The 21,825-nt window shown below is 47.7% G+C and overlaps 1 protein-coding gene and 1 long non-coding RNA gene across 27 annotated transcripts in view; one reads left to right on the forward strand and one right to left on the reverse strand.

Moving 5' to 3' along the window:
* Agap1 (ArfGAP with GTPase domain, ankyrin repeat and PH domain 1) overlaps nucleotides 1-21,825 on the forward strand; it is a 435,489-nt gene that overhangs the window by 192,693 nt on the left and 220,971 nt on the right. For all 24 annotated transcript variants that reach the window (XM_063267308.1, NM_001401593.1, NM_001108230.2 and 21 more), the window contains 3 exons: nucleotides 14,021-14,148; nucleotides 15,300-15,455; nucleotides 21,173-21,265. In XM_063267308.1, coding sequence (XP_063123378.1) covers nucleotides 14,021-14,148; nucleotides 15,300-15,455; nucleotides 21,173-21,265 — 377 coding nt within the window. The remainder of the gene's footprint in view (nucleotides 1-14,020; nucleotides 14,149-15,299; nucleotides 15,456-21,172; nucleotides 21,266-21,825) is intronic.
* Nucleotides 70-14,032, reverse strand: LOC120094807 (uncharacterized). 3 transcript variants are annotated; one of them, XR_005489504.2, is made up of 3 exons: nucleotides 8,591-14,025; nucleotides 7,062-7,113; nucleotides 70-478 (listed from the first exon to the last, which is right to left on the reverse strand). It is a non-coding gene; the product is annotated as an uncharacterized LOC120094807 (long non-coding RNA). The 3 variants fall into 3 exon arrangements; XR_010055059.1 differs by having other exon boundaries at nucleotides 70-8,155; nucleotides 8,282-14,032; XR_010055060.1 differs by having other exon boundaries at nucleotides 70-7,113; nucleotides 8,282-14,029.

The raw sequence follows: 21,825 nt of genomic DNA on the forward strand, positions 1-21,825 counted from the left end.
AAGGGGGTGGGGTGGGGTGGGGTGAAGGACGGGTGCATAGGTATGCAATAAAGTAGACATAGCAACACATTTCCCTCGTCAGGTCCAGGTGGGCAGAAATGCATGTTTATTGCAGTAGACAAACTTGTACTATAAACATTTTAGGGACAATTCAATACCGCAGTTACTGTGTTTATACCACCATATCCATCCTGATCTAAAACAGAGTAATTTATATTTAATATGAGAATTTTTCTCTCAGGGAGAAGCACACAGTATAGCATCTGTGCTTTTGAGAGTTTCCTGAGCTAAAAATACCCGATGCCAGTCAGTCGTGTGAGCTGCTGTGTTCCAGGAAGGGCTGAGGCTCTCTTGATGTTGCTAAGTCACTGCAGATTACAGATTCAAAATCAATCAGCATTTGCTGCTGAGCTCTAATTAACACTGAAGTATTATTAGTCACGAGGTGAAGTCTTGATCAGAGATGACCTCAGGTATTCTAAATGTAAATAAAATTAGATTTAGATCCCTTTTAATTACCTGAGGTGCTGTGCATAATTACAATGGCAGTTGATAAACTTAATTTCTCATTAAAGGAGAGAAATGTTAGAAAGTTTCTGTCCACCATCTACTTAACTCTTTGACAGCTGCAGTCCATTTAAAGCAACTGTTAGGGTTTTTATGCTTTCGTAGAAGTTTACATCATGTATTTTACTAGGCTCTTGAAACTCATCATAGGCCTGGTCACTTTTATTGCTATGTGTGTATACATGTGTGCGTGTGTGTACATGTACGTGTGTACCATGTACTCTTGTTCATAGGACAGCTTGCGTGAGTCAATCCTCTGATTCCACCATGTGGATTCCAGAGATTGAACTAAGGTCATAAATGTCTTTACCCACTGAGCAATCTTGCTAGTCTTGACTTCATTGCATTCAGGCAGCCAGAAGATTACAGTGTCTCCAAAGGCAAGCCTGCCCCATTAGCAACCCTGCATGAGGCATTGGGAAGGGCAGGGCTAGTGCTAGGTGGTGGTGGCTAGTGATAATTGACGTGTGTGTGTGTGTGTGTGTGTGTGTGTGTGTGTGTGTGTGTGTGTGTGTGTGTGTTCGTGTTCACACGCGCTGGGGGAGGGGGCGGCAGTGACTTAATGCACAAAGCCACGACGGGGACTGAGTGGAAATCCGTTCTGTCACCTCATCCTTCTTTCTAATCACATCACAATACATTGTATAATTCAACCTGTGTGTCACTGTCATTTCTCCTGGACCTTCCGACACAGCCTCGTGACTGACAGAGCTGGAGGAGAGGCCTTGTTCCCTCAGCACATGTGCTCATGTAGAGGCCCGAGGCCAGACATCTTATGGGATACTCTTTCTTCTTCTACTGAGTGCATCTTGGGATCAGACTCAGGTCGCCAGGCTTGGCAGCAAGAGCTTCTACCTGCTGAGCCACTCACCTGCCCTGGCTATTTTTCCCAGCAGTTTAAAGCTCTCTGAAGATTGGTGTGGACATAGGAGATGGCTCTGAGCACCTTGGCTTTCATTTGCCATGGATAGCTTCAGACTGGAGATGGATTTAAACTGTAACCTTGACTAGGACAGCAGTGGTCACTCAAGGGAAAGCTGATGCTTGCACTGAACCTCACTAGTTCCAGGTTTGTGAGGTGGCATCTACGGCTGGACGCCTGTCCTGCCCTTCCTTATTTAAGGCTCTGCCTGCCTCCGTAACCCCATTGACCTTGGTTTCTTTATCTGTTTAAAATCTCCATCTTTAAAATCTGGAGCTGTTGCCTTGGCTTGTGACGTTTACCTGGTCCTCTGCAGACTCTGCCTTGTTGCTGCCCCTCTGAGTTTGAGCCTTACTGGCTCCGCCCATGTCCTGACTGCTTTCTGATCTCTAGCCGGCTGCTTCCAGCAGCCTGGCTCTTCTCACTTTCTTTGAAGCAACTGATAATGGTGTGTTGGTTATTTTGTAACCAGTTTGGTCTTTTGTGAGGTTGGTCCTTGTGGCTGGCGAGCTGGGAGGCTGCAGAATGAGGAATTCCCAGCGAGTCCCAGAGCCCCCACTTCAGGATGTCAGAAGCAGCCGTGCTCCAGGATCATCGCTTCTCTGTGAGACAGCTTGCTGAGTTGAGGAGAAGTGACAGGTTCATTTTCCCCTCTTTGTTTAAGCCATTTATCTTTTAGCTCCTTGCCTGCCATCCGAATTGTATTGCCAATTTATTGGGATATTCACTTGCCTGGGCTCAGAAGGTGCTGATTTGCATCCGACTTAGGACAAGTGAGAAGGGAGGTTAATCATCTCCAAGGCTTCTGAACAGATCTTCCCCCCAGTGTTTAATTGTGATGTTTGAAGTGTTACATGTTTTCTAATCGGAGTGGGTGTGTGTTCCACTCCCTGAAACCCCATGTCAGTGAGTATAGCGTGCCCAAGCCACGCAGCTCGCTCTCCCAAAGATCTTCAGCCCGGCTTCTGCGTGTCTGTCTTCATGTCAGGCCAGTGTTCCCATGAGGCCAGTTCTCATACTGGCCTTAAACTCCTGATCCTCCTGCCTCAGCCTCCTGAGTGCCGGGATTATGGCCTATGCTGGGCTATTCGTTTTGTCGGCTCTTGCTTTGAGTGAGGTTGGATAGTAATGAATGCTTGCCCAGCAGTGAGCAAAGCTGGGATCAGCTTCTATCCTTAGGGTCTTCAGTGCAGAAGACCAAAGGTGACTGAAGGGAGCAAGGCCAGTAAGGGGACTGCCTCTCCTGTGTCATGCATGAGCCGTCTAGAGTCCTTAAGGAGCTTGACACATGCTTCCACACTTGTCAGCCTTCCTGCTTCCCTGAGGTGGCTTTTCCCAGCATGAATTAGTTTTGTCTCCAGTAAGCATCTTTGAGGAAGCTGGACTTATCAGAGGTCCAGCTCTAGTTCTCTGGACATAGGCTTCAGTGAGAGGGAATGGAGCTGGCCTGGGTCGTGTGACTCCTGACTTTGAGAAGCATCAGCTTCCTCCCTGGTCCTGGCTTAGAATTGGGCACACAGGATAGCCGTGTACAGCAGCTCTTCAGAGCATCCAAACCTTTCGCCATGAGTCGTACACTTGCCGTAGCTTGCTCTGTAGATCTGATGCTTCCCTCACATATCATCTGCCTAAACATTTCCTCCTTGTCATAGCTTTCTCTGTAGCATCTAAACCCTCATGCTTCCCTTGTGCACACAATTCCTTCCTGTTCTACTCTGCAGCACTGTTTGGGTTCCCTAGCACCAAGCAGCCAGGAGGAAATGACTCACAAGACAGGTGCTGAGAAGCAGCATCGCTGGCATGCTCAGCGCTGTTTCCTGTTACTCTAGGAAACAAAGTCCTGAAGAATTAGGCAGGAAATCTGGTCTCTTCCATCGGATGCCTGGGCTGCAAAGGAGTGTGCTTAGCATGCTGGTGGCTAGCCAGTGTGAGCTGGCTGTCTCCACTGCTCCTAAGTATATCCAGTGGTACGTGCGCCAACTCAGCGATACAGTGTCTGAAGCAGTTAGTGACTTGTGGGATACAGTACAGCCGAGTGAAGCAGCCGGCTCTGTGTATGTTAGCCATGGACTGGGGCTCAGCTTCATTACCTCTACTGGAACACCAGTCAAGGATACAGTCAAGAGTGCTCAGGGCCAGCAGCATAACTAAATGCATTCTAGAACCAACAGTCTTACTAAGAGAATTCCTGAGCCAAGAGCATGCTGGGAACAGTAGCACCACCACAAGCATTGTGGGACTGTGAACATGACTGGGACCCCTCGGGGGCCCTCCTGGCGATTGGCACTGGGGCTGAGTTGTGGTCATGCAGGCATCACCTGTCTTCCACCCTGGTCCTGACACCAGTTCGACAGGGGTGTGGTGTGGTGTGGTGTGGTGAGGGGGATTAGAAAGGCTGTGCTCACATTTGAGTTTAGACCAGTGAAAGCCCATGGAAGAGCATCATTCGGGCCCTGCTCTTCAGTATGATAGAAGTGCAGCTTTCAAACCAAAGCTAAGGTTCGCTGAGCTGAGGAAGCTAAGGAAAGCAGAAGGCATGGGAGATTGAAAATCCAGGGTTAGAGAAGAGTCCTGACAAAACCAGTTAAGATTTGCAGTAATTCAGGGGTGTGGTGGATGGCGGTGGTGGTTGTGTGAGAAAAGGTGCAGATGTCAGTTGCGATGTTGGGAAAGACAACTGGGGTACAGCTGGAGGACCCACCGGCATCTTAGTGCAAACCTTGACTGTGCAGACCTCACTGTCCGCCCAGGGTGCAGACTAGGGCCTGGATGTCCCTGAAGGACACCCATGAGTCTATTTGGTTTGGCAAGCGTGCTCTTCTGGCAAGTGTTGGGAGAAGTGTGTTGTACAGAGCTCTGCCCAGTGAAGCGCCACATCCATCCTGGCTGAGGCAGAACCAGCTAGTCCCCAGTCCCCAGTCCCCAGTCCCCAGTCCCCAGTCCCCAGTCCCCAGTCCCCAGGCGGAGTGTGGCGAGGCCCATTTTCAGCACAGTGAATGTTTCTGTTGTCCCTCTTAGGCCAGCACCCTGGTGGGGTGTCCACAGTACCTTCCCAGCTGGTACAGTGCTTAGGATGACACACGCCCGTGTTTGGTTACCTACATTGAGATAAAATGTAAGAAGCTGTGTGCTGTGGCAACATGAAGGGGTGGGGGAATGGGTGTGTTCCCCGCATCGTGCTTTCCTGTCCTTTGTCATAATCAGTGATTTTATATGACAGTCTGTTACACGTGTAAGAGGAGCAGACAGACCGTCTTGTCTAGTTGAGTCTCTCCTGTGCATATTCAGTATTCTTCCACATTTCTGTGAACAGGAAATCCAGGGGTCCTGGATACAGAAATCTCCCCTCGTTCTAAAATTCTGAAATTAATGTCCCCAGCCTTGACTTTGCTCCGTCCTGAAGGTAACTGTTTATTACAGTAGGCATTTAAATCCCCGATTAATAGGAGCAATTAAACAATAGCTTCATTTCCAGCAAATTAACAACCCTAATAGGTAATTGCGACATAAATGAAGATAAATTTGTTTTAATACAACGAGATAAAAAGAATACAGACAAGAACTGAATCTCGGATTAAGAATTCAGACTACATTACTTCAGGAAAAACGCAAAAGGCCTTACCAGAAGAAATTACAGTGTGGCTTTTTAAACATGTCTTAGATTAGAGGACTTTTTATTTTAAAGAGAGTAATAGAGATGTCGTGGGGACTGGAGGCTAGCCCAGCAATAGAGTACTTAACCTAGCGTGTTTTAAGAATCTGGATCTCCAGCATTAAAAATCAAGAAAGCCAAACCTACTTGTTTAATACACATGAACACACTAATTTATTGAGATGTGTGTATTGACAGATGGATAGATGGATACAGGCAGACATATGTAGACATTTTGGTCTCAGGAGGAAGGCAAGTCACCACAGAGTTTCCATTCACCATGGCCACTGATCCATCCTCTCTTGACTCGGTGGCCTGGGGACCACAGCTGGGGCTCTCTGTTCAGAGCCTCTCACTGGGCTTTCACTGGCAAGGTTTCAAAAAGAGGCCCGGAGGTCCACAAGGCCTGCTCAGTATTCCGTGTTCAATCGTAGGAAAAGTCACCTTCTTCTTCAGTATTTGTTCTAACTGAAGAACTATTCTAAGGGTTTAGAGATAGGTTTCTAGGGAACATGGATGCTATTGGGCCAAATAGTGTTTGTGAATGAGAAGGGCTGGTGGCCAAGCAGGACAGTTGGAAGGAATGGACATGGTTTGCATGGTGACAAGCTGGGGCTTGAAGCCTGTTCTAGCTTAGGGTAATGCGATGTCCCTTGCAGAGTCACATACCCACAGAAGGATCCCATGCTGTTAAAGAAACTGTTAGGGGTAGTGACAGTGTCACGGAGCTGTGACACCCCCCCCCCCTTTAACAAGAGTCTTTGGTAGCTTTGCTGCATAGCCAGTGATCATTACCCAACCGGAAGGGTGGACTGACAACATGGCAGTGTCTAATCAAAATGCCAGCCAGCCAATCTCTGGAGCCCAGTGCCTCCAGAGCAGTTTAGATGACCTCATAGTTTGACTGGATCCCAACAAGGTGTTCAGGTAGCAGACTACTGTCTCCCACCTTGGGAACTGCCTTTAGCTACCTTGTGGATTCTCAGCTCCGGGAGCCTTCACTGCCTCGCCGTTCGTTCTCTGCTTCTCCATTCTCCCACCCTTCTTCTTTTCTAGTCTCAGTTTTGTTCTTGGTTTGGTTTTAAAGCAGTGTTTCATGCAGAACAGGCTGGCCTTCAACTCGACATGTAGCAGGGAAAGATACCCTGGCCTCCTCTTCCCAGTGCCAGGATGACAGGTGTGTACCCTCTTGACCAGCTTATGCCATGCGTGGGAGGAGGGGGGATCTAGAACTTATTGCCCTCTTCCAACCAAGCTGTACCCCAGCCTTGCTCCATTTTTCTTCTTTTCTTTCTGGCATAGCCTTCTCTTTACTCAAAACTATATAAATAGTTTTATGTAGTTCTATACGTACAGTGCTTATGTACTGTATAAACGGCTGTTGGATACATTGGATCACAGCAGAACGGAACACACTTCCTCCAACATGTATTGACTTTGCCGTTTTTGTGGTGAGAAATATTCCACTTTAGTTTTTTTTTTCTTTTTTTCATTCCTAAGTCACACATTCCAAGCTATATGGGTAACTTGGCAATTAATTTCTCCTTAATTAATAAGCTAGTTTAATGATCATAATCCTGTAATTTAAAGTGGAGACATTAGTGGATCTTCTATTTGTCCCTGGAAGATTTACAGTCTGCAGTCAGTTTTTGTTATTTATGGGGGTTCCCCAGGTGATCCCCTCATGGCTCTCCATCAGGGCCTTGTGGTGAAGGTGTGATAGGTATTGTTTTGGGGTTGACTTAGAAGAGAGATGCACAAGTCATACAATGATTACTACTCAAAGTGACTAAGCTTTTAAAATATTTTGGGGGCAAGGTGGATTGGTGTGCTTGTAACCCCAGAAGTTGGGAGGTGTAGACAGGAGGATTGCTGAGATGCCAGCCTGGTCTGCAGCGCAAGACTGTCTCAGGTACTCACTGTACAGTATGATTCATGTCCGTCATGTGCCTGTTAGCCTTTGTTGGCGCATCTGTTACAAACATTAAAAATACTGTTTTATTATTTTAGGTAAATATTAGTATACTTAATTTTCTAAAACAGTACCCTGAAAATGGACCTTCCAATTCTAGGCTAGCAGCATACTGCTGTTTTTCCTGTAGCAACCCCCTTTCACACACACACCCCCTTACACTTGTCTAATGATGCGTCTTATGTACTCCACTCTGTAAACCATAATGGCAGGGCTGTGTGCTGTTCTCAGCTCCTAGGTCCTGTTCTTCCCACTCCTCACTTGCCATCTCTCCCTCTAGGGTGGGGGTTCTCAGCCTTCCTAGTGGATGCGACCCTTTAATTCAGCTCCTCATGTTGTGTTGAGCCCCAACTATAAACTAATTTTCATCTACTATGGCTACTTCATAACCATAATTTTGCTGCTGCTATGAATCATAATGTAAATATTTTTGGAGATAGAGCGTTGGCGACCCACATGTTGAGACTTGCTACTCTAGAACCTTGTGGGAATTTATCTGAGATCTGTGGGTATTCTGGAAGAGGTAGCAAGACTTTCACATTTGTGCTAAGGTAGGACTACCTCGGGAGTGCAGAAACCACCCTTAACCCACATGAGGTTTGTGTAGCCAGAAGCATTTAATATCTAGTGAGAATGTCATAATTACAATGTTACAGTCAGATTGCCTTGGAGAAGAAACCCACATGAGGTTTGTGTAGCCAGAAGCATTTAATATCTAGTGAGAATGTCATAATTACAATGTTACAGTCAGATTGCCTTGGAGAAGATGACCCTGCAGCCAGGGCCTCAGGCTATAGTTAGGCGTCCTTTAGACTCTGTCTCTAATCAGCCATGGGTGGGTGAGGGCTTGGTCGGGGTATTGACAGTGGAGGTGGTTTGGGAGCTTCTCTGGTGGTCGGACACTGGTTTTGTGTGTCTGCTCTGCCCCTGTGCGCTGCACAGGAGCCTGGGACTGCAGCAGAAAGAGGATGTGTGGCTTGCAGCACTGTAAAGTCAGACATCGGGCTGGCCGTGGTCTTGTAGTTTTAGAGCACAGGAAGGCCTTGGGACAGTTTCAACAGAGAGCTGTCAGCATCGAGAATAGTTACTAAAGTACGAATGTCTAGATGCCTCCCCAAGAGAGAATCTGGAGCTTGGAGAGGCCTGAGGATCAGAGCCCTGGGAGTACCTTGTGAGAAGCCAACAAAGGAATTGAGAAGTTCCAGGCAGAGGGGTGAGGCCAAAGCCCTAGTGTGTTTTGGAAGCCTAGAAAAGAATGGAATGGACAGTCCCTGGAGTAGTCAGCTACACCAGAAACTCCCAGGGCTCATGGGAACATGGACTCTGACTTTCAGGCAGCTTCCAGAGGCCGTAGGCACCACACAAGGTCACTGAGACAGATCAGCTCCTGAGGTACAAGGGTCAGAAGTTGTGGGTGGGGGTAGCCTCAGACAAGGACATAGGCCTGAAGGAGGCTGCTGGAAAGAGGAGCCCATACCTCTGCTTGGTCCATACACCGTTGTCGTGGCAACAAGCTGCTTTTGTTTATGTCACTGTGTTAGTCATAGAAGACAGTTTATTTGGGCTTACAGTTCCAGAGGGATATGTGACTGTCATGACAAGTAGCAGCAAGAAGTAGCAGGCCTGGTGGCTAGAGTCGGAAGCTGGGCACTCACGCTCATCTTGAACCTCAAGCAAAACACAGAGAGAGAGAGAGAAAGCAGCATGACCCTCGTCAACTCTGAGTCGGCCTTGGAGGTGTGTTAGGCCACGCTTACCTTCTAAGCTCTCCCCCACACAGCGCCAGCACCTGGCAACTAAGGTGTCAGATGCCCAAGACTATGGGGTGAGTACCTCACTGAAACCACCACAGCCAGTTATGGGAGTACCTTAGAGAGAAAGCTGGAGAGCAGGGGGTTCTCCAGGTCCTCTCCTGAGTCAGTGTAGGTTGGGCTGGAAGTCCTGCCTGAAACCTTCAGGCATGGTCTGAGCTGCTGTCCTCCTCTTTGTTTTGTTTTTTTAAATTCATTTGTTATATTTGGGATTGTAGTTGGCTTGTTTGAGATCGAGTCTATGTGTAGTTGTAGGGTTATGGTTCCCGTGTCTGCTCCACCACAGGGCTTGGCCACTCATGGAAGCAGGATGAGGGAGGTTTGACCACGCTTACCCTATGCTGTTGCTGGGCATGCTTGGGACAGCTGGAGCAAGGAGGCTGGGACTGTCTGGTTCTCAGGCCCTCGGACACCTGGGTGCTGCTGGGAGCCTCGGAAGAGCTGAGAATGGAGTGGGGGCCCGAGGGCTAGATCTAGCCTGAGGGTGGGGGGAGCTCGACTATGGCAGCCTTGGCTAGGAGTGCAGAGAGGCCTTCTATGGGAGATTAGATGGCAGCTCTGTAGATTAAATACCTTTTAAATTTTATTTAAAGAGGTTAAATACCTTTTGCAGGGAGAAGTGTCTGGGAAGGAAAGTTCATTGGCTAAGCCTCCAGGCCTTTAGATACCTCATTAAAATGGAGATCTACTTTGAGCCTGTGTGGCCTGTAGCCACATCCCCTACCTATGGAGGGGCTTGAGGTGTTGCTCTCATGTGACTGAAGGCCACAATTCTGTGGAGGACTGCGGCTAGTGACAGGGGCCTGGTACCTGGGAACAGGTGAAAGGCCTACTTCCCTTCAGGGTTACTGAGGTGTCTAGCCTTAGCTCAACCAGGAACCAGGCAGGCTGCCTTTCACAGTCCCACATGTGGTCTAGGCTGGCCTAGAATTAGTAGTTTTCCTCCTGCCTCAGTCTTTCAGGTTTTGTGAGACCAGTGCGTCTTCAACTGAGTCCTCTTTATCTGCCGGATGGAGTGAGGTCATAGGTCTTCCACTATGCCCAGCCTTCAGCCAGCAATGACAAGTGCCTCTATGTGCATGGTCACAGGGCTGTGAGCAGAGGCTCACTCTCCTGGCAGGACCAAGGAGACTCATGGTTGTGTGGATGAGCCAGCAGCGTCATGGGAGGAGAAAAAGCCGTGTGTGACGGGGTGAGCAGATCCAGTCACTGCCAGTTTCCAGCGCTTCCTTGTTCAGTAGAAAATGTTCAGTTTTGGGAGAAGCAAGTAAATTCATGTTGGTTTTTGTTGTTAGGATCTGTAACTTTTTCTAGTTGGAGAATGAAGTTATGTATATGAATATATGTTTTAGTTTAAAGATTACATTAACCCAGATTAGGATGGAGACGTTCCAACTTGGAGGAGAATTTTGTCACACCGCCAGGTACTAGCCCACCCCTGTTTAAGGTGGCACCTTTCTGACTTGCTCCTCTGACTGAGCTTGACCATTGTGAGCTTTGAGATTAAATCCACAGGTACAAACAAACGGCTAGCCAAAGGGAGGGCTTTCTGTTGTCCCCCACCCCCATTCAAGTCCAAAAAGAAAGCTCTTGACCCCTGTTCAAGTCCAGACAGAAAGCTACATTGTAGCGGAAGCAGCTTTAAAGAACCCCAAGCCCCCCACACCCAAGAAGGAGAAGAGAGAAATTGGTGGGACTCTGTGGTAAAGGGCAGTGGTCATCTTGTCCTAGATGACACATTTAGATGGAGCACAGCCCTTAGGGGTATAGAACCCCACCAAGCATGGAGAATAAAAAAAAAAAACAGTAAAAACAAAACAAACAAACAAACAAAAAAAACCCAGATCATTTGGGGCTTGGGTTTTTGTGTGTTTGATACATAACACATAAAGCGAGGCGTTTCCGTGTGTGTACTACTGGTGTAAGTATTTGTCGAATGGCCAAGCTTCTAGCATTTAGATCACCCAGCCAGCAGAATCTGGGGTTATATCTGACTGTAACCCTACCAGCACTTTATTCCAAGTATCAGCAATAATTACGGTTTCACGGTGGCAGGCCCAGCCTTTGTCCCTGTGGCCCATGCTGTAGACTTGTGTTTGGGGAGGGACTAAGCTGTCACTGTCAAGTTCAGCTCTGCCTAGGTTCCCACACAGTCCCACAGTGGTGGACATGGTCCTGTAATCGTACACGTGGCTCCTTCCTGAGCGGAGTTGTCTCTGCACTTTTCAGTCACCTAGTGACACTTAGGAAAGTCTTTAACTGAGTCGCCAGGTGTGGCGCTGTTTCTTCCTTGAACACAGCGCAGCTGAAGTAGCAGCAGCCATCAGCGAGTATGTGGCTATTATCAGGAAGTTAATATCCATTTTCCCTTAGACAGAAAAGGTGCCATGGTGTCTTACAACACCGGACAGCCTTCTTCATCTTCCCCCTTTCTCATTTGACTCATCCTTACCCAGAATCCTCTTGTCTGTCGTTAAGTAGATGCGCCCTATTCTTATGTTTTATCTTAACAAATTACTCACAACATCGTGGAACAAAAAATTGAAAATATCATTTTCTTTCCTTTATTGGTGTAAGTTAGAAGGTCTGAAGAATAATAAAGAGGAAATGGCTCAAACACAAAATAAAATGTAGTAAAAAGTAAATGCTGCTGACTGTTAGATGCTATGGGTCTGTGTCCTGGTGATGAAGTTTGAGGAGCAGTCGCCATGGGCCCAGGGCTTTTACTTAGTGTGCAGCCACGCTCTGTGCCGCCCATTGCGGCTTTGCTCTGAGCCGTGCCCTTTATCCTTAAATAGTTGCCGGTGCCTTCCATGAAGGATGGCAGGGATTCACACTCAAAGTGTCACACGATGTGAGTTTCCATAACATGCTTGACTCAGTTTCCTAAACCTTCCCTTACACAAGACCTTCATAGCAGGTGCCCAGAGTGCGCAGTTGAGATGTTTGGTGCCTTTCCTCTAGGGGCCATGGTTAAGTCGTTTTGGGTCCAGGTTGGTGGGAACGCAGGCTGGGAGTAAGACCTAACATTGATTATCTGAGCCTCCTTTGACAAATGCTTAGTTTCCTGGCGCATTAGTTACTTTTCTGTTGCTGTGACAAGAACAACTGGGGCAAGGGGGTTTCTCTTGACTGACAGTTCAGAGGGGATAGGCCCCATCATGGTGGGGAGAGCATACCAGCAGGAGCGCGAAGATGGACTGGCAGCCAGGAAGCCGGCTGATCACATTTCATCCCTAGAAAGACAGGACAGGAAGTAGCACCAGGCTAAAAAATACACATCCTTCACCAGGGCTCCACCTTCTAACTCTTCAAGAACTCCCTGAACAGTGGCACCAGTCGGGTATCAAGTTTCCAACATACGAGCCCAAAGGGGCATTTTACATCCAGACCACAGCACCTGGGCAACTAGGATTTGGGGTTAATTTGGGGTTTGAAGTTTCAGAACCTCCCTGTGACACTTATTTTTCAGCTCTTGGACACTGACCTTAGGTTTTCTTTTTGAGTGCACGTAATGATTTTTCTTAAGATAGTCTAATACACATTTTCAACGGTCCCTGATCAATACACCAATGGCTTTGAAATGACGGAGTGCCACGAAATTCCTCTGTAATTTAAACATGATTAGCTGATGAAGGTTATGATCAATACGTGGCGGGAAGATAAATTAATTGATACCATCCTTTCAGGGTGATGAGAAGCCTTTTGGAGGTGGGCCGTGACTGATGAAACAGCGGCTGCTTCGTCTCTGGGAACCATTTTTTATAGATTGCATTTCCACATCTAACACTACCATCCATTTGCACAGAAGCATGAGCTGTGGACACACCAGCTTCTGCTTAAAGTTGTGTTCATTTGAAAGTGAAATTGTCTGTGAACACCGAGTGGCCTGGTTCTTGTAACCATGGGTCCTAGAGGGACAGAGTGCCTCAGAAGGAGCATCAGTGTGTGAGGGACAAGGACCAGGAAACTCTGGCTTAATTCCAGGCCTGCCCCTCCCCCCACCCCCTCCCAAAGACGTGTCCCCACACGGTACCCACTGCAGCTACTCCTCTGCAACGGCACCTATTGGTACAAGAATGGTTCTTATGGTCATTGATTCTCCTTGCAGTTAAATTCAGTCTGCCTTATCAGCAAGCCTGTCTGCTGAGAGAAGTTATGGCTGGTTGAATTTATATTTGTATCGACTAAGATAAACTTCCGGTGTATGTGGTAGTATGTTAGAATGAAAACAGAAGGAAGGGTCCTTGATAAAATTACTCTTATTTGAGTATTTAATTCTACAAATCTGTTACAAGTCATTTTTTTCAAGAAGCTTCCAAAAGGATTCTGTTCAGTTTTTTTTCTTTGGGATTACTCTTACATCAAATAATTGGAAACAGTTATTTGATTAGGATAATTCACAGTGGCTGTGTACCTCTTGCTACACGTTGCTACCTTGAGGTGGTCCAAGCTGGCAGGCTGAGGCCCTCCCAGGGGTTAGGACTGGTCTGTTTTGAATCCTATCTCACTGGTGTGGTTTCAGTTCCCAAGTCACCTAATGGCCTGGTGACTGCTGGCACCAGAGTCGCATCTGTACATTTCCAAGAGAACAAGCAAAAAGACAAAGAAAGGGACAAAGAGCATCTCTCACCTGAGGACAGGTCCTGATAGCCAAATGAGCTTCCTATTCTTGTCCCATTGGCCAGGGTTTGCTTGTGCTCTGGTTCAGTTGGCCAGGGCTTGCTTGTGCTCTGGCCTGATTGGCTAGGGCTTGCTTGTGCTCTGGCCTGACTGGCTAGGGCTTGCTTGTGCTCTGGCCTGACTGGCTAGGGCTTGCTTGTGCTCTGGCCTGATTGGCTAGGGCTTGCTTGTGCTCTGGCCTGATTGGCTAGGGTTTGCTTGTGCTCTGGTTCAGTTGGCCAGGGCTTGTTTGCGGGCTATGATCAGCTGGGAGATGAGATTCAGAAGTCCTGGGAAATGTCATATTTCTCCTAGTAGTCAGGCGTCCAAAGGAAACGGCAGGATCCAGGGATCACCAGAGGTCTTTGGTGTTCCCTTAATATGTGGGCGACCTGTGGCCTCACATCAGTGTCTCCTGTCTCTGTGTCTACTAGTTGCCCAGAAGATTGTTGCCACGAGGAAGAAGCAGCAGCTGTCCATAGGCCCCTGCAAGTCCTTACCCAACTCTCCAAGCCACTCCTCTGTGTGTTCTGCCCAAGTGTCCGCAGTACACATCAGCCAGGTATGCGAAGTGATGTGGGAGATGAGGCAGTGAGCGGGTGCCAAGGATGACCGGGGGCAGGGAGGATTCGCAGCCTGTGCCAAAGCTGTCATCCTTCTTTTTTTAACTTTGTAAATAACAGCATGTCTGTAATTGACTTCCCATTTTCTTCAGAGGCTGCTGTGGCCACGTGGGCTTTATGGGAGTCGGTCTTTAATGTTCTATCTGCACACTGCCTGTGTTATGAGGCATGCTGGCACAGGGTGGTGCCAGGTGTGTGCTGCTGTCTTTGTTGTTGATTGAAACCACTGGCTCTGCTCTTGGTAGGTTTACAGCGGCAGCAGCTGTGAGTAAATCTTATCGGCTGAGGAACACACTTACGCTTGGACCTTTGGTTACAGCCACCATCTCCTCTAGGTCCTGAGGAAGCCAGTACGATCCCTCAACAATGTTTTACTAAATTATTAATTTCGAAGCAAAGTATTTGTCAAAGGGATCCACGCAGAACCTTGTTAAAGAGCTGGTGACTTGCTGGTCCTTGTTTTCTGATCAGTCCTCCTTGGGTATGTGCTCCATTCCAGGAGCTCAACTTGCCTGGGAAGCCAGCACCCCGCTACATTTACCATTGGGGCCTAGTCAGCCACACACCCGAACCCTTCACTATTGGTGTCTTTAGCTTTTGAGTGATCGAAAACCGTTTTAGGACAGTACTCTGGTTTATGAGGTTCATTTAAGGGTGGCTGCTTGATGTTCTGAGTGTCCATTCCCTCTTCACCCTGGGAGGAACAGTGACGTGACCAGGGGACCATTTTTTAACTGTGCCTTGCTTTTCAAAGTTCACTGTATTGGTTCCGACACTCATAGTCTCAGTAGTCTAGAGACTGAGACATAGTGATTTTTACGTCAGCCTAGGCAACAGAAATCTTTTCTCCAGAAATAGAAAGACAATTTCAAGCCCCATTCAGAGACCAGAGCTCCCTTTTCTCAGACAGTTATGTTGTTTCTAGTAGCATTCGATGCTTGTAAAACTGGCCAGGTAAAGGAGTTGACACCTTATCTCATAGAGAGAGCTGCTTCATGGCCACTTGCCATTTTCTTGCAGTGACCCTTGCTTGGGAAGATTTTATGCTGTTTCCTTGACAGGACACTGTTTTTGTTTTTAACTTTTACAGACAAGTAACGGAGGTGGGAGTTTAAGCGACTACTCATCCTCTGTCCCTTCGACCCCAAGCACCAGCCAGAAGGAGCTTCGGATCGACGTCCCTCCCACTGCCAACACTCCAACGCCCGTCCGGAAGCAATCCAAGCGCAGGTCCAACCTATTCACAGTGAGTATCAGTCCTGGGGACCAACCTCTCAGTGTCACTGGCATCTTAGTCACATGAGGTCGGCAGAACTCAAGCTAAACTAGTGAGAATTGCAGTGACTCTCTCGAGTCTGAGAAAATTGTGAGAAGCAGAAATTTGGTTCCAGAGCAGAATGGGAATTTCCCAGCAGGGACTGGGTGTGAGTCCTGAGGCGTCTGAGTACAGCCTTTACCTCCCAGGACTTCCATGGTCTCACACTAAGGACTTGTGTTAGACACGGAGATGGCGAAGGTCTTGGGGAATTTACACTCACATCTAACCTTAGCTATCACCACATTCACCTGCTGGGGTCTGAGAACTGACCCCGGGGGTGGGCATGGGAGAGATAGGACTCACCCACTTCTCTCTTTCTCTTGGGCTTTCCTCAGAGCCCTCAGGAGGTATCCTGGATTGGAAATCTGAGCTTAGATTTAGAGACCGAGTCTAAGGTGTGGACATGGGTGTGCAGTTTTTAAGCTTTTTGAGCTGTTGGGTGCAGATGCTCCCTGACTACAGAAGAGGGAAGCATACTGTTTCCTGCTTCTCATGTCCATCAGACATCACCATTTATCATGGATGACTTTGTAGTTGAGCCCAGAACTACTATGGTGTGATTTCAGGAAGTCTTTCCCTGGCCACTCTGTCTTGGATTAAAGCCTGTGCAAAGCCTCTGGCCTTTGGATTTGGTTGGGCGCTACTGACTGAGCCACAAGGAAGTGCTTTGTCACTGTCTTCTAGTCTCGTGGAGTAACTAGCAGTTCATTGTCTGACTGAAGCCTCCATTTGCAGATGCTCATACAGTGTTATAGGTACCTCCAGGTCTGTGGTACCTCACTCTTTCCTACCATGTCTGTGACTGTCTCCATGGTGAGGTCATTCACGCTCGGTCTGCTGATGATAGCAGGTCCCCTCTAAGCCATCCCATCCTTTCCTTTGGTGCCCTGTATCTTACAGCTCTGACACGCACCGCTGGCAGCAGCTTGTTTGACCTTAGACAGATCATCTCTGAAGCTCTCTGATCTGGGAGCAGTAGCTGGTCTGCAGTGGGGCTATCCGCTGAGAGCACCCTAGAGGGACAGAGGCGCCGCAGTGGGACCACGTCTGTTGTTCTCACTGCTGTTGAAGTCAGGAACATGGACACCAGTCAGTGGATGGCTGGGTAGGTCTGCAGGGGTTGTTCTGGCTTCTGCACAGTGCAGGCAAGGGTCTGATGTGTGCACAGACACAGGGTGGTGCGCCATCAAGTTCCTTAGACACAGCACCAGCAGTCACATATGCCGTCAGCCTCTAGCTGATGTCCTGAGTAGGACAGTCAGTTAAGGAGGTGTCACTTCACAAAACAGCGACTCCCCCCACCCTCCAAAAACAAAAAAACAAAAAACAAAAGAACAGTTGCCACAGTTGTCTTTAGAAGCATTGGGCTCCCAGGATGGACTGGTTCAGTGGTGGATGAGAACTTTCTGTACCCCTACCACACTGCAGGAATAGCCACGCAGAGGACGACGCCTAGCTAGCTAGGTTCTTGCCGAGCTCCACTCAGTGCAAATTAACTTTGGTTTCTGGCACAGGAAAGCCAGGACGTACTACTTTAAACAGAACTGTTCCTTTTATCCAAAAAGTCCTGAGTGATGACGACCCACATAGTCTTAATTTTAAGATCTGAAGCGGGGAGGGGAGAAATGGATTTGCTAATAGTTGATCTTCAAAACCCTGGCTGTACTCAGTGTCTAGGAAGTAGCCACAGTGAGAGAAAACAGAGGTGGGAAGCATGGTGCTACGGGCCCTATAGGGCATGTGCGAGGGGCTGTAAGAACAGGGCGACAGAAGCTCCCTGTGAAGTACATCATTATCACTGAGGTGTCTTAGAATGCCCCTGGTTTCGTTCGCTGCCTGCCTCTTCAATGTCAGAAGACACTTTGAGAGAAATGCGTTTACAAAGTTGAAGCTAGTGTTCGTGGGTTAGAAATTGGGAGTCCTGCAAGTGTCTAGCGCCCCTCTGGTTTTCTGTTGTGGCACTGCAGGGTAAAGCCGCTGAAGTGCCTGGAAGCCTTAGCGCAGTGGCTGTTCCCAGGTTTGGCTTTTGCATTGGGCAGATTGGTGGTGGAGGTGGTGGGAGAACGGAGTTAAAGGACTGAGGAACGTTGACTCCACTAGATGTCAGTGTTAGACAAGCAGTGAAAAGAGGGAGTTAATTCTGAAATCTAAGCAATTAAGAAACCAGATTTTAATAGGTAACGGCCTGCTTCTGTCTTCAAAGATGTCCAGTTTTGCAGTCTTCATTCCTGTTGCTGTGGGTGACTTCTGACTAACACTGTCAAAGTATATATGTCATTTAGCTGTGCTGGATCCAGCAAACTGTCTTAGTTAGCTCTTCCCACGGCTCAGAATGTAGCTATGCAGGTGGGCTCTGTCCACTCAACAATTAGCACCATTTTAAGAAGGCTGGAGGCAATTCCTATGCTCATAGTGCTTAACCCGTCCACACGTCACACAGGGCCACACAGGGCTAAGACCTTCAGCTCTCGGGGTATTTCCATTTGCAAACGTACAGGTTTTAAACAAATAAATCCCATGTATTTTGTATGAAATTACATAAACTAAATCACACCAGTTGTAACAGGTCTTACATTACTTTGCAGTGGCAATTTTGCCTTACCAATGAGAATTTGAATTGTATTGTGTTTTGTTAGGTTTTTTTTTCTTTCTTTTCTTTTCTTTTTTTCTTTTTTTTTTTTTTATGTAAGGTCATTGCTTTGAGAAATGAAAGATTAGAAGATGACCCAATGGATGCCTACTTTAGAAATAGGCAATTTGGGGGTAGGGGGAAAGTTCATTTTAGCAGTCCAATTTACATGTGGTTGAAATGTTTTGTGGAATAATATTTTGAAATATATAAGAGTTAAGAAAAGAAATACCACTCGTATTCTGTGTGGTAATCCTGGGATTGAGCAGTCTGCTTGCAGCTGCTGCTTCATGCGGCACAGACCTCCTCAGTGAAAATCTGAGCTACCTTATCCATCCCCCTGCCTCCGTTCCAGGGATTGCCATTTACCTGGGTGGGTAGATACACGTCTGCATTTGGTGGTGTTCCTAGCAAGGCTTCTTAAGTTCTGCGTGGTGTTGCCTTATCCCTTTTCAAGCTTTTAAAGAATTATGTCTTTATGTGGCATTTTTAAAGCCACATAAAAACTTGCTGTGCGCTGCTGATGCCATTAAATAGAGCTAAACTCCACGGTACCCGAAGATTACACAGAACCTGGACCTACTCAGAGAAGCTCACAGGAGAAAAGGGACAACGCGGTCCATGGTATAAAAGAATTGACACTTGGTGTCTCACGGAGAACAGGAGCCCCGAAGCCTGGCATGGTGCGTTCCTTCTGCTCCTGCCCACTGGTTGGAAGTGAGGAGCAGACTCCGATGGGCAGGGATGCCCGCGGCGATTCTCCGCCTGACGGGCAAGGGACTGGCTGCCTCTGTGACTTTGTTTAATACGTATGGGGAGTTAACCATTTTTTTAACGAAGTAGATAATCCTTCCCTTCCCTCCCCTCTGTCTTCAGTGTCTGTGGTACTCAGCAGTCATTCTAAGTTCGAAGTGGTGGCCTGAAGTCCCTCGCCCTCACGGGTGTGATAAACTCTGGTTCTGAGGAACGTGGCAGGCTTGATATAGCAGTGGGCACCAAGGGCTGCCAACAGCATCTAGTGAGCAGTTTTGGCAGCAGGGGAGGATGTGGCCCACTGAAGTCTCTCAATGTGGGCAGGAATGTACGGGGACCTCCCCTGGGATTCAGAGATGCAGGGTTCATACCTACTGGATTGGTTGTGGTTTACTTGTCCTTGGGTCAGCCTGTGGTAGGCAGCCAGCACTTCTGCCCAGCAGCTTGTCAGAGCCTTCCTGTAGTCTTACAGCACTCTCCGCAAAAAACTGTACCATTGTGGATTTTTTTCCCCCAATGAGTACCCTGAGTTTCTGTCTCATTTGTCTCTGAGCTTGTGATTATGTGGAACATGGCTTCTGTTTCATTACACATTTCGAGTGGTGTTCAACAACACTGCCTGCTTCTTCCTGCTGCCGTGGAATCCAGAATTCTGTTCTGAGAACAGCGACCGGGGACAGATGCGCCGCCTCCAGGAAAATGTTCATTTTTTTAAATGTTTGTTTTGTTAATTATTCTGCTTAATGGAGAATAATGAAGATGGATTTTCAAATTTAGGTATTTAGAATTGATAAAGTCCCCAAAATGCCTCGAATGCTCTTCACTGATCTAGAATTTCTCTGAAATGTTGTCAGCCATGAGCCTTGGAACTTGCTCATGTGCATCCCCGCCCACAGACTGACCTGTGGGAAAAGAGTTGGCTGTGCAGTCTTGATGTACTTTATCAGTGACCGAAGAGTAAAGAGCGAAGGAGCTTCTGTGACATATCTGGGATCCATGATGAAGACAGAGGCCTGGGGCACGGAGGAGACACTGGACAAATGCAGAAGCTCCTGCAGTCAGCTAAGAGTGTGCTTTCTCACGTGCACTGCCACGGGGCAAAGTCGGCCCCTTTGAGGTGCCCAAGCCCATTTGATATGACAAGCACCTTTCTCTCAGTCGTCCATCTGAATTTTGGCACTAACCTGTCCCATCGGGCCTTGCTTTTATTAAGTCTCAGGGCCTTGCCTTTTCGGATGCTGCTTCAGAAGCGTCGTCTGCTTCGTCCCACATCCCTTTTGAATCTGAATTTCATTAGCTACTCCCAGCAGCACCGGACACCACCGAGTCTCTCTGTTTCATATATCATCTCAGATTTGAAAAGCACAGGAAAATGTTTCTCCATTTTCAATATTGCGTGAGTAATGTTCCCATTGAAAAGTAATGGAGTGAAGTTGTCACTTGTCAGCACTGTTATTAAGGAGGACGAGTCTCAGATCTTTCTCTCATAATAAAATAAATCTGTCAGACAATCACCGTGCTTACACTTGCTCATGCCAGCAGGAGCCGGGACGTGGACGGTGGCTTGTGCTCCTGCAGCTCTCCCGACACCTGCCGGCCACTGGGCAGTTCGCACAGTGTCAGCCATCCTTCTGAGATAATTGGCTCAGGAACCTGGCAAACAAACCGCTGCTCATTGCTCGCCGAATATTGACGTTTTGTCAAAAAGGAGATTTTCCGTTTTTGCCTCTGTTACCGTTCCGTTGCACAGTAGACTGCTTTAACTTTGAAATCAGTTTTCTAACCGGCCAGAAGTAATAAAAGGAAACATTGCTTGCCCCTTAAAACGACTCATGGGGGTACACCAGCAAGCCACACTACTGCGTGGCTAATAGACTTTTTAAATCATCCAGACGTTAATTTAATCTATATAGTTCTGTAGAGGGGCTTCCAGATAACCTTCGAGGGGCCCCTCTCTCCTCGGCTATGCTTACCGCAGCTCTAGAATGTGTTTTCTCGTTGGGCGTTGCTTTCCTGGATGGTCCATTGGTTTCTAGTAATTGCATTTTGAACTCTTTAAAAAAGAATTAAAAGATAATTTCGCAGTAGAAAAGTCAGGGGGAAAGTTTAGAAGATTCTCTTTGGAATGATGAGTCAGTGAGGATGAACTGCTGGGGGCGGCCGTCCTCGATCCTGTTGGCAGGAGCTCTGTGCATAGGAGCAAGACCCGTCTGGCAGCCACAACCCTCACCCAAACGCTAACTTTACTTTTTTTGCTTTGCAGTCTAGGAAAGGGAGCGACCCAGACAAAGAGAAGAAAGGCCTGGAGAGCCGCGCGGACAGCATCGGGAGCGGGCGAGCCATCCCAATTAAACAGGTACACTCGTCCCCTTCCCCGCCTCGCTGGAGACACACCTCTGTGCAGCCTGGGATGCTGCTGGCTGGAGCACCAGGGTTTGTTTGATGTGCTCTGTTGATGAATGTAGAAGTCACTCACTTGACATCAATTAGAAGGGGTTCCTGTGAGTATTAAAATGGGATCATTAGAATAAGAAGAGGGAAATGCGACAGCAGCTCTAATGAAGTGCGGTCTGCCCGCCTGCATATGGAGTGTGTTTCCATGCTGCACTGGCTTCAAAGGCTGCCTTTGTAGCGTGGCTTTGATTGGGCCGCTGGCCGCCAGGCGACAGGGGTAAATCAGATCGCTGCAGAAGAACCCCTTGTGATCACAGGAATAGCCTGACGTGGCCCTAATTTGCTCTTGCAGACGGACATCTGAACACTGTTTCAGGCTGGTCTGTAACAACGAGGCAATTAGTTGTAATAATCATAGCCAGCGTGTCAGCTGTGCGCTCTTGTTTGTAATTTGCTAATGAAGGGATTGTAACTTTGATTAGGTTCAGTTTCATTTAGACCTTATTATACACAGGAACATTT

Source organism: Rattus norvegicus, chromosome 9, assembly GCF_036323735.1.
Source record: "Rattus norvegicus strain BN/NHsdMcwi chromosome 9, GRCr8, whole genome shotgun sequence".
Taxonomy (NCBI): Eukaryota; Metazoa; Chordata; class Mammalia; order Rodentia; family Muridae; genus Rattus; species Rattus norvegicus.